At 37.7% G+C, this 13,942-nt stretch overlaps 2 protein-coding genes across 2 annotated transcripts; one reads left to right on the forward strand and one right to left on the reverse strand.

Annotated features, from left to right (window-relative positions):
- Positions 1-9,434: 9,434 nt before the first annotated feature.
- GLRG_00533 (short chain dehydrogenase) lies at positions 9,435-10,384 on the reverse strand (the record flags this gene model as incomplete). The annotated part of the gene is made up of 2 exons (XM_008091218.1): positions 9,435-10,234; positions 10,297-10,384. 2 exons carry the CDS (start codon positions 10,382-10,384, stop codon positions 9,435-9,437), a joined length of 888 nt encoding a protein of 295 aa, XP_008089409.1.
- A 1,121-nt stretch (positions 10,385-11,505) lies between these two features.
- Positions 11,506-12,892, forward strand: GLRG_00534 (uncharacterized protein; the record flags this gene model as incomplete). Its single annotated transcript, XM_008091219.1, has 4 exons — positions 11,506-11,685; positions 11,777-12,279; positions 12,373-12,443; positions 12,516-12,892. 4 exons carry the CDS (start codon positions 11,506-11,508, stop codon positions 12,890-12,892), a joined length of 1,131 nt encoding a protein of 376 aa, XP_008089410.1.
- Positions 12,893-13,942: the final 1,050 nt, after the last annotated feature.

A 13,942-nucleotide genomic window follows, 5' to 3' on the forward strand; every position in this document is an offset into this window, starting at 1 on the left:
AAGTAGTTAAGTAAGAACTACTTAAGTAATTTACTTTTAATATAGTATTTATAAGTAAATAGCTTTTACTAATCTTACCTCTATATACTTCTAATATTATATTATTAGCTAGGTGTAGCCTATAGTAATTATAACTTCTTCCCTTAACTAAATAATTAGTAGCTAAGTGTTACTTTTAGTAAGTATACCTCTTTTTATTCTTTAAGTAAAGTAAAAAAAGTAAAGGTTACTTATATTACCTTAATTTATTTACTTTTTTTTATTTTTTAAATACTTATTAATAACTATACTATTTTTTTTACTTTTTTTTTTTTAAGTAAGGTATAGTTATTAGTAACTAATATAACTTTTACTTAACTTTACTATCTTAATTAATTTAGAAAAACTACTTATTATTTACTCTTAAGTAAGGTATATTACCTTAACTTTTTACTTTTTTTTTTTAAAAAATCTTTAACTATAGTATCTTACTTACTAAAAAGTAAGGTTTATATATATCTCCTTTTAGAGATAGTATATATCTCCTCTTATTCTTTAAGTAAGATCTAGTGTAAGGCCTCCCTAAAGCTATCTCTTTATATTACTAAAGTATAAGGCCTTCCTAAAGCTATTTACTATTATCTATTTATTTATTATTTTATTTTTTTATTTACTTTATTTTACTTATACCTCTTTATATTATATTATTTATTTACTTATTTTATTATTATTTATATTAATAGTAGTAATTTCTTTAATATATAAATTTACTTTTAACCTTATAAGTAAAAAGTAAGTGCTTATATTTAAGAGGTTAGTAAGGCTAATAGAGGGTAATAATAGTAAAAAAAAGACTAAGTAAGAGGTAAAGTAAACTATAGGCACTAGCTAAAGTAAAAAAGTATATCTATTTATAAAATATTAAGGATCTATATCCTATTTTAGAGTATAGCTAGCCCTTTATTATTATATAACTATAAGGTATAACTAATTTAGCTAATATTCCTAACAGCCTTACCTAAGTTAAGTAATATAACGCCTTAAACACTATTATTATACTTTAAATAATATAATATAGCTTTATATAGCTATATAGTTAATAGCTATAGAGATATACTACTAAAGACTTTAAAGAATAGTTACTTAATACCTTTAAGGGTACTACCTATAAAACTATTATTAAATTTAAAGACTACCTAATATATAGGGGCGTATAGGTATTAATAGTAAAGTTACTAACTATTACTAAATAAATCTACTATACCCTTAAGGCTAATAATCTAAAGGTGTAGACACTTAAGGATATTAAAAAAAAAAAGAAAAAAAGTAAAGATTTTTACTTAAAGATTAATAAACCTAACTTTATAAAAAATATTATAGACTTACTACTAGAAATAATATTAATATAAGATTAACTAGGCCCCTTTTATATTATTACCCCCTTAGTATAAGTTACTTAAGTCTAAGAAGGTTAATAAAGGCTTATTAATCTAGCCTTATTATATAATAACCTAAATTTTATTTTTTTACTATTTAAGTAGGTAAGTAATATTTACTTTTACTTATTAGTTATACTAGTTACTACTACCTTACTAGTAACTTACTAGCTTACTAACCTTATTAAATTATATCTTAATAAGATAAAGTATAGTAAAAAGGTATATAAGTTACTTAAATTAAAGCTTATAATCTTTTATAACTACTATATAAAGGCTAAGATCTAGTAAGAGCACTTTATAAGCGCCTTTTTTATTATACTTAAAGGTAAGGCTATAAAGTACTATACTAACTATCTTTATAACTAGACTAACTTTATTACTATAGTTATATAGATAAGAGGTAATTTTAAAAATAAAAAGACCTTTTAGGCCTACCTTACTAAGCTATAAAGGACTAATTTAATAAGGACTATTTTAGATAATTTAGATAAAAGTAAGGCTAAATACCTAAAGTTACTTATTAAGAGAGTAACTACTTTTATAAAAATAGTTATAAGGATTAGTACTTTATCTAACGTAGCCCTCTATAACTAATTACTTAACTCCTGCTATAAGATAAAAAAGTGCTTTTTTACCTTTTTTAATTTATCTTTAATATTTACTAGCGTATATAGCTAGCTTTAATTAGTAATTAGTAATATAATATAATTTAAATAACTTATATATTAATACCTAACTAAAGAAGTAAATAATTAATACTAAACTAACTATACTTATAATAGCTAGTAAAGTTACTAGTAATTTAGCTAATATAACTATAGCTATAGTAACTTTATACTATAGCGCCTTTTTAATAGTAATTTATAGTAATAAGCACCCCTTTTACCTTTATTATTATTTATAAAGAAGTACTATATATAGTAAGCCTAACTATTAGTTAATAAGGCACTTAAAAAATAAAAAGTAATAAGCTTACTATAAGTATAAAAAGTAGTATCTAATAGACTTTTTACCTAAAGCCTTTAACTACTTTATAACTAACTTTAAGGGATATAAGCTATTTACTTTAAATAAGAAAAGTAACTATATAAAAAGTAATAAAGATAAAGAATTAGGCACTATATTTTATATATTAATAATATTTCTTAACTTATTTACTATTAATAGGCTTACTTTTTTTTTATTACTATATAACTAATTTATAACTTATTTTCTTATAAAGGATAACTTCTTATATAAGAATCTATATAATAATAAGCTACCTAATATAGACGTCTTTACTCTTAATAAGTAATATTTATTTATCTTATTTTATAGTATTATACCTAACTTTAGTGTAGCTAAATATTTAATAGCTAGATATAAATAGTATTTTACTTTTTACTATTAAATAAAAAGAAATCTAGCTATAGATAAGTTATAGGTAAGTAAAGTAAAAATCTATTTTAGTAGTAGTAACTACTTTAAATTATAAGGGGTAATTAATATATAAACCCCTTTTAGTATATTAACTTTTTATATAATACTATTAAATACCTTATTTTTACTTTACCTTATAAATATAGATTAGTATAATATTAAATTTAATAACCTTACTAATAAGCTAATTTAAGGTAATACTATTATACTTACTATTTAGAAATAAGGCTATATATAAATACTACTTAATTAATATAAGTAAAGTATTACTTACTACTATCTTATAGATAATAAGTTATAGTAAATTTATTATTACTTTAGCTACCTATTAGTCTAAAGGCTTTATTATATCCTCTAATAATTTAGTAATAAAGTTAAGATTATAGCCTTAAAGAAATTAACTAAGGTCTACTACTACTACTAAATAAATATAAAGACGCCTAGTTACTTTAAATTTACTTTATATAATAATAAATATAACTTTAACTATAAGATTATTATTAATATTATCTACCTTAATAGTAACTACTTAGCCTTATATATAGTTAATACTATAATATCTTTTTAAGTAGCCTATTTACTTAAAAACGTTACTATAAAGTATATATAAAAAGCACTTTAGATATACTAAATTAATATCTACTTTAGCCTACCTAACTAGATTATTACTAATACTAGCCTAAACTTTTATACTAGTAAATTTAAGTAGTTAGTAAGGTTACTTTATATTAATATTAAAGAAATACTAATTAAAGCCTATAATAGTATTAGTAAGGTTAAAAGATACTATATACCCCTTTAATATATATATAATATTCTTTATAGTAAGGGCTATACACCTAAAGTTACTTTTTAGCTAGCTATTAAAGTAATTAATAATATAGCTAGCCTAAATAGCCTAGTACTTACGCTACTAGTCTTTAGCGCTTACTTATAAATCTCTAACTTATTACTACTTTTACTAACCTTACTTAAAAAGGCTAAAGTAGTAAGAAAAGTAATAGAGGCTATTTACTAAATCTATATAAAAAAGTAAGTTAATAAGGTAGTAACTATATATAATAGCCTAAATACTACTATAATAGTAGCCTTTTTACTTTAATTTATAGTCTATATTTAGTATAAGAAAAAAGGCTAGTAAGGCCTTTTTTACCTTATTACTAGTAATAGGACTACTTATACTATTAACCTCTCTTAAGGCTTATAAACTTTTTATTTAACTATTATTAAACTATACTTTAAAGATACCTATAATAAGTAATAATAGCTACTTTTTAAGATAAGTAAGTAAGGTAATAAGGAGAATAATAATAATAGTATAATAGCCTTATTACCTACTAACGTCCTTATACTTACTAAAGAAATATATAATAGTATTACTATTACTATATACCTATAGCTAAAGTAAAAAGCTAGCTACTTATAAAAGTATATTAATTTCTTTAATAAAACTAGCTTTACTATTAGGCCTACTACTTTTTTTACTACTATAAGTATAGTGTATATCTTAATAAAAAAAAAAGCTAACTAACTATTATTAATTAAGCTATAAAAAAAGGTATTATTACTACCTTAGGGAAACTTTTTAAGTAAGTAACTACTACTAAGATTAAAAGGCTTATTACCTATAGGGTATTTTACTTTATTTAATATAATAAAAATAAATATACTAAAATATAAATATTTAAATTATAAATTATTAATAAGGTAAAAGGCTAAAATAAAAAACTATATAAAAAATCCTACTTTATTATCTAAAGATATACTAATAATAGTAAAAAAGTAATTCTTATTTAGTTACTTATAATCTAGTAAGCTAGCTAGCGCCTTATTTTTACTTTTACTTTATTCCTTATCTATAATAATAATAATTTCTTACTTTAGTTATATAATATTACCTAGGTGTATATATAGTTAACTACCTTATTAAATTATATAATTCTTATATACTTTTTATTATAGATATAAGACCTTTATTTAAAAGGTACTATTATATAAGTAGTAAAGCTATTATATAGTATTATAAAGGTAAGCACTTACTAGTAAGTAATATATAGTTACTACTATAAAGAAAAGCTTTAGATAAAGACTTTAACTTTTAATTTATACCTACTAATTACTAATATAAAAAGCCTAGACTTTAGGATTATTAGTATATAAACTAATAATACTATTACCTTTTTAAATAAATCTTTTTTTACCTATAAGGCTAATAAGCTTACTAAGGCTATATTTACTACTAAAGAAAAGTAAATCCTTACTGTTAATAACTTACTTACCTTTAATAGTAGTGTAGTATCTCTAACTACTAAAGGGAAGCTTTTTTTTTAATAAAAGGGCTAAGGTAAGAGACTTTAACTTATTAATAAAGAATCTTTATAAGCACTTAAGTAGTATATTAAGTAATAGGCCTATAGTATATATATTATATTAGTTTACTAGCCTAAAGCGTGCTTTAACTACTTTATTATAATATAACACTAATTACCTAATATAAATAAGATTAAGGCACTTAACTATTATATTATATAGTAAATAAATAACCTTAACTATAGTCTGTTATTTTACTTACTTAACTTTAAATCTATAAAGCTTTTTATTTTTATAAATAGATTATTTATAAATAATAAGGATTTTACTTTATAGCTAAGATTTATTATTATTTTTACTAATAAGGTACTTATAAGTACTACTATAAGTAATAAATTTACTATAACTAGTAATATTATTTACTTTAGCTTAATAAAGTATAAGTAAGTTACTTAAAGTATACTAGCCTTTAAGATCTATAGTATAGTTACTAGTACTAATATTACTTATACACTTAGTATAACTATTATAATAATTACTAACTACCTTAAGTTACTATATATACTAATAATCCTTTATACTAACTTATACTTACTTTATAAGTACCTTATTAAGCTTAAGACTATAAAAAAAAAAGCTTATAATTAATATTATAGCCCTTTAGTAGTTATATAAGTAATATAAAGTCTATAAGGTATAATAAATATAAAGTAATAATAATCTTACTAATAGATTTACTAAATTATTACTTAATAAGGCACTAAAATAACTAGTTAGAAATAAAATAGTTTAAATTAATATAAAAAGATAAGTTTTTTAAGCTATATAATAGATTATATAGATAAAAAGTATTAAATACTTTTAGGCTTTTAATTTTTATTACGTTTTTAAGCTTTTTAGCTGCTAGGCAGTATTTAGGCTATTTATAATAATTTTCTTTTACTTTAGAAAGTTACTAGTGTTAGGATATTTAACTGTTTAATAGTAGAGCTAATCTATAGTCACGTGATTTACTATCACGTGACTCACCCTGGCGGCTCACTTATACCACCACGAATACCTACAGCAGCAACCTCTTCTCTTTCCCTCATTAACATCTTCACCTAGCTACTAATAGTCAATTAATACTATTGTGGCTACCTTGATTGCGATCCCTGTGATACCAACAGTATGCTATAAAGATCATGATTTGGCCTGCTCTTGGAGTCAAGGACATTTGGGAACACTGCTTGCGTTGTAGGGGTGACTGTTTTATCACAGGGGTATCCGTACGGGTGGGTTAGACAGTAGTCAACCTGGATGGCTACGGGTTGATGAATAAGAAGAGAAGTTATCGTTTCCAGCTCTGTTAGAGTCGAGAGGTAATATAAATCGTTGATTGCTGCCTGCAATTAACAATATTCTTTTTATATAACAGTTACAAGCCCAGCTTGCTCTGTATTATATTACAATAATTAGGTGTGGAGTTAGCGTGCAAGTATTATAGACTATATCGGTTTGAGTCCCAGCTGAAAAATACTATAGATATCCTATAGGCCTCCTGAAGCTTAGTTATCTGGACTGAAAGTGCTGTAGACCCGCAACACTTAGCTGACACAGCCTTCCTAGCAGCCGTTACGGATCTAACAGGAGTAGCTAGGCTGCGATAGTGTGATGTGAATACACTATAATATCGTTAAGTGACACAGGGCAAGATAGGTGACTAAGAAGTAGTAGTATTCATGGTCAGCCCTCTATCTGAATGGAGGGTCTCACGGCGGTGATCTATATACTGTGTAGGCACGTGAATACTCACGTGCTCACTGGGTATGTGATCACTGCCCATGACTATTTACTGTTTCGGGACACTTGTCCTGTGACATTAATAGATAGTACAAATCTAGGGGGAAATAAGCCCCCTATAAGCTTAATCCAATTGAATCTTGACTATATGAACAGGATTTCTACGATCTAGTGGGATGCATCACGTGGTGATATAAGGCGTTAATCGCTGGTGTATCTAACGGCGTCGTTTTTGTGTGACAGTTAGTATAGGGGCAGAGCTGCTGAGGCATGTCACGTGGCCTCCGGCTGGCCTATTTCTCTGTGGGATGCCTGGCATCACGACAGTAAGCCTCATATGGGTTTCAGAAAAACTCCTTAAATAATGTACTGGCCGTCTTTTCTACTCTCTCTTCTCAGTACATGGATGAGTTGTTACTTAATAATTAAGCATGGTACCCGAGGTCTCTTATCGTGGTTTTGTAGCTTCTGCCAGTACGCCAGCGAACAGGACTTCCGAACCATTATCATACGTCAAGCCACAACCTAGCAACGACCTGTAGTGGCTGACGTCGCCGCCGGCCACAGTTGAAGCGAAGTTCGACTCAGCAGCTGCTCTACCTTATTGGGTGTTTTGTACCGTATTGAGATATCGAAATGTGGCAGGGGTCAGAGGTGCGACGTATCAGTTATATTCCTGTACTGAGTGAACTGGGCTATTTGTAGACCGCTTATGAAGGTATAGAAGGGTTAAAAAAACGATATATGGTTGTCACCGCAATCTCAGATTGCTAAACCAATCCCGTTGGTGCTCAGTATAGCATGGATGGATGTAGTCGCTTTACGGAGTACACCCCTATAAGCGGTCTAGTGTAGTTTGCCCGGAGCATATAATATTGCGGCACGTAAAAACCTGGTACTGATACGCAGTACGGATATTATATGAAACACGCTTGTTGGTCAAATAGTACAGTATGATGAGTGATCTGACAAATTGTCAGTGACCTGACCCCCGCCCCCCTCGATTAACCTGGGAGTTCAGTAAGATTCGAAGTCTCAAGCCTTACTTTCTATGGCTAGGAAGAATATGTGAAGTGAGTAGTCGTGCGAGATGTGAGTCAACTATTCACAAACATGCAAAAACCGTTGGACCAACCGTTGGACCAACAGTTACTAATGACAAGTCAAAACTTGGCGGCAACCCCGTGTATCAATAATCAGCTGGCCATGCAGCACCCATGAACGGAAAGACTAGGCCCGGCCTGTTAAGCGAGACAACGGACCCGAAATGAGCAAAAGGCGCGAAATGACCCCCAATACCGAAACCGTACGTCATTGCCTAGTTGGGGTTCGCTAGATACCGACTAGCCAGGCTCCTCTAAGGGTCACCACTCAAACCGGCATTCGCGTTCCGAATAAGTTGTGCTCCAACGCTTCTGAGCACACGACACGGGAGATGAGCCTCCGCGGCGATCTCTACCAACGCCAATACATGGGTTCCAACGGCCATTGGAGGCTCAACTTTCATCCGGACCCCCACAGACCTGTTCTAGCCTCTTTTGTGCGGATATCTCCATTAACAAAGGTGGAGCCCCCCCCTAGTACGTACGCTGTGCATCGTACGCATGAAGTTTGCGGCCTTGATAAGCATCGTGCCTCCATCTCAATAAACACACAATGCGAGAGATGATACGTAGCTCCAGCACTGGGGCTCCAGCTCATCGAAACCCAGGAAGTCGGAGCGACCTGCCAAAACTTTCGCCAATGCTACACTCCGCCGACCATCCATGACTACCTACTATTACTATGTGCGGAGTAGTCAACTCGTCTCGAGCTGCCGTCTTAATGTGCCGTCTTGATCCTTGCTCCCTCCACCTCCCGGCGTAATCCGTGCGAATAGAATTTGGCCGACTCCACTGGATCATCCCTGTAACGTTATCTCGCGTCTGGCGCCGAAACACTGGGCATCAATACAAGCGAGTACGAAGTCAGCTCGCGCTAGCCCATTTCTCTTTTCGAAGAAGAAGCGACCTAAACGCCCCCCCCCGTTCTCCCCCTTGTACGTAGCTGTCTTGGCCAGATAGATCATCGACCATTCGCTTCTCAGGTCGTGCGAACATGAACAGACATTGCGGGGTATTGCATCGAGGTCGTGCACAGACAGTGGCCGTTGGGCGCCACCGGCTCCTACCTTTCACTACCGCATCCCCGGTAGTGGTGGCGTTTACACTAATGCTCTTGGGACCCCCCCCCCCCCCCCCAACCGTCCAATGGGTGCCATCGCTCGCACGATGCCTTTGACGGTAGGTAGTATTTCCAGAGCCGGCAGAGACCCCGGGTGGATGGCCGCAAGGTCATTGGCGTCATCCTTCCCGGGATTAGGTGTGCACAAGCAATATCAGATTCACGCAAGGAAGCTGGCGATCGTTCCGTCGATTGTAGTTTCTATGTAAGTTCAATGAGTCGTGAATTTGCGTTACGTAGCATCGATGAGTATATGTTTTTTTTGTTTTTGTTTTTGTTTTTTTAACTGGCCATCCATTGTCCTCCGTTGGCACTGACCAGGCATCCGGTCATCCACCCGCTCTCGGGCGAGCAGATCATGCCGACAATTCCAGCGATTTCCTCGGCGTATCCCGCACGGCCGCCGTACTTGGAAGCCATCTCCTTCTGCTCCTCCGTGTCCCACTCGCGGATGCCGCACAGCGGTGTCAGAGGGTACCAGCTCGAGATGGCCTGCTTGGCCTCCTCGGGGGCGGCGCGGAGCATGTCCGTCATGGTGGAGCTGGGGTTGCAGGCGTTGACGGTGCAGTTCTCCTTGAGCTCGCGGGCCCAAGTGCGAGTCATGGCCTCGAGCGCGCCCTTGCTGCCGCCGTAAAGCGTCAGGTACTCAAGGCCGACCTTGGAGCCGACGCTCGAGATGTTGACGATGCGGCCGGAGCGGTCGGTGGGCAGAAGCGGCTTGACAGCCTGGGTGATGAGAATAGGACCAAGGACGTTGGTGGAGTAGACCTTGTGGAAGTCCTCAACGTTGACGGCCTCGAGGGGCATGGCGTGGAAGAGAGCCGCGCAGTTGACGAGGATATCGACCTGAGGCTTCCCCGTCTTGGCGTTGGGCGGCATGTCGTTCTTCACCGCCGAGACAACCTTGGCGCAGCCCTCGGGGGTGGTGAAGTCGGCACGCAGGGGAACTGCCTTGACATTGTGTGCCTTGGACAGCTCGGCGGCAAGAGCGGCGGCGGGCGCGTCAGAGGCCTCGGTCAGGTAGATGAGGACAACGTTGGCGCCCTTGGAGGCGAGGTTCTGGGCAATAGAAGCTCCGATGCCTGGATGGTTTTGTCAGCATGCTGCTCGTGCTGCGACCAGGATTAGTTGAAAGCAACCGTACTTCTAGCGCCGCCTGTGACGACGGCTGTCTTGCCCTCGTGAACCCTGTACGGGGGGGCTTGCGTGATGGGAACGGTAATAGCAGTCATGATGTGTGATTTGACGATACAACGTAACGCAAAAAAGGGTGTATATGGTGTGGAAAATGCCGCTTAGTCTTTGAAGCAACACTAGATCAGATCAGCATTGCAAAGATTAACTTCGACGTTATCCCATGGGGTCCGGGGCACGCTGTTATTAAGGAAAAGAAAGGGCTTGATAACCCAGGCCCTGTTGTCTCCATTTCTAGGTTTCCGACGAGGGGGCCAAGCCAATCATGAGGGTGCTTCCGGGATGTGAAGCCAGGCCAGCCCCCATGTCGAGTACTTCCCAAGGGGGAATCAATCGTCTTTTCTCTCTGTTGGAACAAAAACTTTTCCCACCCTGGCGTCGACTGAACCGTTCACACACTGGATCTGGGTAGGATCTGTATCGCCGGCAGGCGCCCCCCACCCCCCGGTCGCCCCACCGAATCTGGGCCCACGTCTGAGCTTGGCCGTAAATATAAAAAAAAAAGAAACACACGAGAATGAGGAAAGATGATGCTCTTTTTCTCATTACTCATACGTGGAATTCCAGGGGAAATGGGTCAAACCTACCTCGCGTTGGTTGGTATTCCACAAATTGCCTCAACTCCTCCAATACCCACTTATGGGTCCCAGAACACTACACTGTACCCGCCAAACAATGACCCCCTGGCGACTGAGAGTGGATTGTTCAATGAATCTTCCACGACCCCTCAGGGATTCTCTAGTCCTGGAGGAACTTGCCGCGTCTACTTTGGTGTCTCTGCGGGCCTGTCTGCCCACTACGAGTCATACGTCAGTTACTTGGCAGTTGGCTGCCACCTCGTTGACGCAAAATGCCTAGGTTCAAGCGAGGAGCTCGCTAGTGAAGGAGGAAAAATCTAGTCACTCTTTAAATATATTAGTAGTGTAGGGGCAGGCCATGTAACGGAATGTATCCGTAGACTGATGTTGATCTGTTTCTACATGGTTGTTAGACCACTGTCGCCCTCTCCTTATTTGTAACTTTTTCTTCTCGACGGTCATTTATGAAATTTGCACTACCCCTTATTTAGCTGGTATCTTTTATATATTCCAGCGGAGCCCGGCGAGCCCATCTAGAAATCCATCCATACGGAGCAATTCATGCAACTGGCACAAGCAACATGTCGACCATAGACCCCAACCAACGCTTTCTCACAACGCTCGAGGGCACAGGCCTGAGCTTGTTTGTCGTATCCATCGTCGGTGGCATAATGTCGCTGATTGTTGTGAGCTTGAGAACACATCAACGGCTCAAGTCGGGGAACTTCAAACAGGATGATGCCCTGATGCTTTTTGGTCTGGTAAGAGATATCCAAGACGGGAGACGCATGCACTTTTGCATTTCATTAGTCATGCACCGGGCTTGAGCAGAGCACTGATATCTATCCTTAGGTCGTCTACATCGTGGATGTCGTCTTCGCCTGCCTGGGCGCCAAGAGCGGCCTTGGCACGCGCAATGCAAACCTCAACCCGACGATGATGGTTGAATCCGTCAAGTACTTGATGATCTGGATGCTTCTGTATATCACGGCGTTATGCGCTGTCAAGGCATCCATTTGTTACACTACGCTACGGATCGCCACCACCATGCCCAGGCTGCGCATTGCTGTCTACGCCCTGCTGGGGCTCACGGTTGCCTCGTTCCTGACAGCTTTCATCGGCGTTCTACTGCTGTGCCGCCCAGTCGAGGCCAACTGGAACCAGAGACTCATCGCGGAAGGCCGTGGCAAGTGCTCTTCAGTCACCTCTATGCTAGCGTTGTCGTACACGTCGACCGCAGCCACCATCGTCACGGACCTCGCGTGTGCCGTTCTCCCAGCCATCATTCTCTGGCAAACGCAGATGAAGCTCTCGACCAAGATCGTCGTGTCCACCATTCTTTCCTTCGGCTCCTTGTAAGTCACGATACCCCGTGTTGTCTGTCTTACGACACTGTCTCGACACCCTCCGCTTGATGGATATATCGGCTGACTGTCATGGCTATAAAGTGCTTCCATCTGCACCATGATCCGCACTCCCTATATCGACAACTACAACCGCCCATTGGACGACTTTGCCTGTACGTTCAGACCCCCCGCTCCCAAGCATTCGTTTCGTTGATTCCTCTACTGACCCAACTCGGCGCACGCAGACCACATCGGCAACATCCCTCTTTGGTCCAATGTCGAGACCGCCGTTGGCATTGTTGCCGGATCGCTTCCCGCCCTGCGCCAACTCGTCACGCGTCACGTCGCGAGCCAAAGTGCAACCAAAGGCACGAGTGGCTCCAGCGGACTCGCCCCGTCGTCCGCCGCGCTCGTCACCATCGGCGGCTCGGGAGGAACGAACAAGAGCAAGGCCCGCAAGGGCATGAAGTCGAACTTTGAGGTGGACGACGCAGAACATGGCGATTGGACCCGCCTCGACGAGGATACTGCTTCGGACAAGGAGAGCACCGTGCCCATTCGTGGCATCCGCAAGGAGACATCCTATGCGGTCGAGATGTCTCCGTTCGACGAGCACAAGTAAAAAAGAAAAAGAAGAGGAAGAAAAAAAAAGGAAAAAAAGAAAAAAGGAAAACCAGGACACAACACAAGGAGGAGGAAGAGCCGGTCAGGCATGGGTTGGTCTCAAGGTGTCATCTTTTGATCGGCTGTGGACCGTCGATCACGCCCATTTATTGCGGCGAGGCTAGGCCCACTGGCACTCAATGGAATACAGCACTCAAGTGCCAGATCGACCGGTCACTCGTGCTCGTTGTTGTTCTGGATTCAAATGCGCAGGCCACGTGGATTCAATGCCGGGACTCTCATGTACTCCATATATTGTGAATCCTATGTTGTGAATGGAAATCTGAATGACGCAGCAAAACAGCGGCACTGACTGAACATACTTGAGTGACTTCACAACGGTCGATGCTGATGACAGCTTTTGGTGCGTGTATGGCGCTCTCGTCCGCCACCCCCCCCGACTCCAGTCCGGCTTCTTTGCGGTTGGCCTCGCCTACTCAGTACTGTACAGTCATTTAGCCTTTTAGCAGCCTATACATCTTTGTTTTATTCCGAATTTTTCTTTATCAAGTCTACCTACCAGATTGGTCGATCCGATTAACGCATGTCAGTTGGAACAGGGAAACACCGATCGGATACGACAGTTGCTTACAGGCCGGTTCCTCGTAGAGTCGCACAGATAATAAACACTCTTAACACAGTCAGATAAACACAGTGTAAGGATCATGCTAGATACTTGGCAAAATAAATACTCATCGGATACAAACGTATAACGAACCGTAAATATATCAGAGAAGCGTCTAGATTCCGCCAGGCTTCTGAATGTTACCCTGCCACAAGGTTTCCACGTACACATATAGCATTGACAGGCACGCTCGACTGCTGTTAAACATCTACCTAGTACAAGCAAGTAATTTAACATCTTAAGAACGTTAATCCGGAGATGTGCGTGTACCTTGTAGGTCAAGTAACTCTGCTAGAGGTATCCTTCCTCAGCGATCTGTGGTTTACCCCAGTGGGTCGCGAGTGTTTTTTTATTAATTATTTTGGTTTTTTTGACACGTTTAGT

This window comes from Colletotrichum graminicola, assembly GCF_000149035.1.
Source record: "Colletotrichum graminicola M1.001 genomic scaffold supercont1.2, whole genome shotgun sequence".
Lineage (NCBI taxonomy): Eukaryota > Fungi > Ascomycota > Sordariomycetes > Glomerellales > Glomerellaceae > Colletotrichum > Colletotrichum graminicola.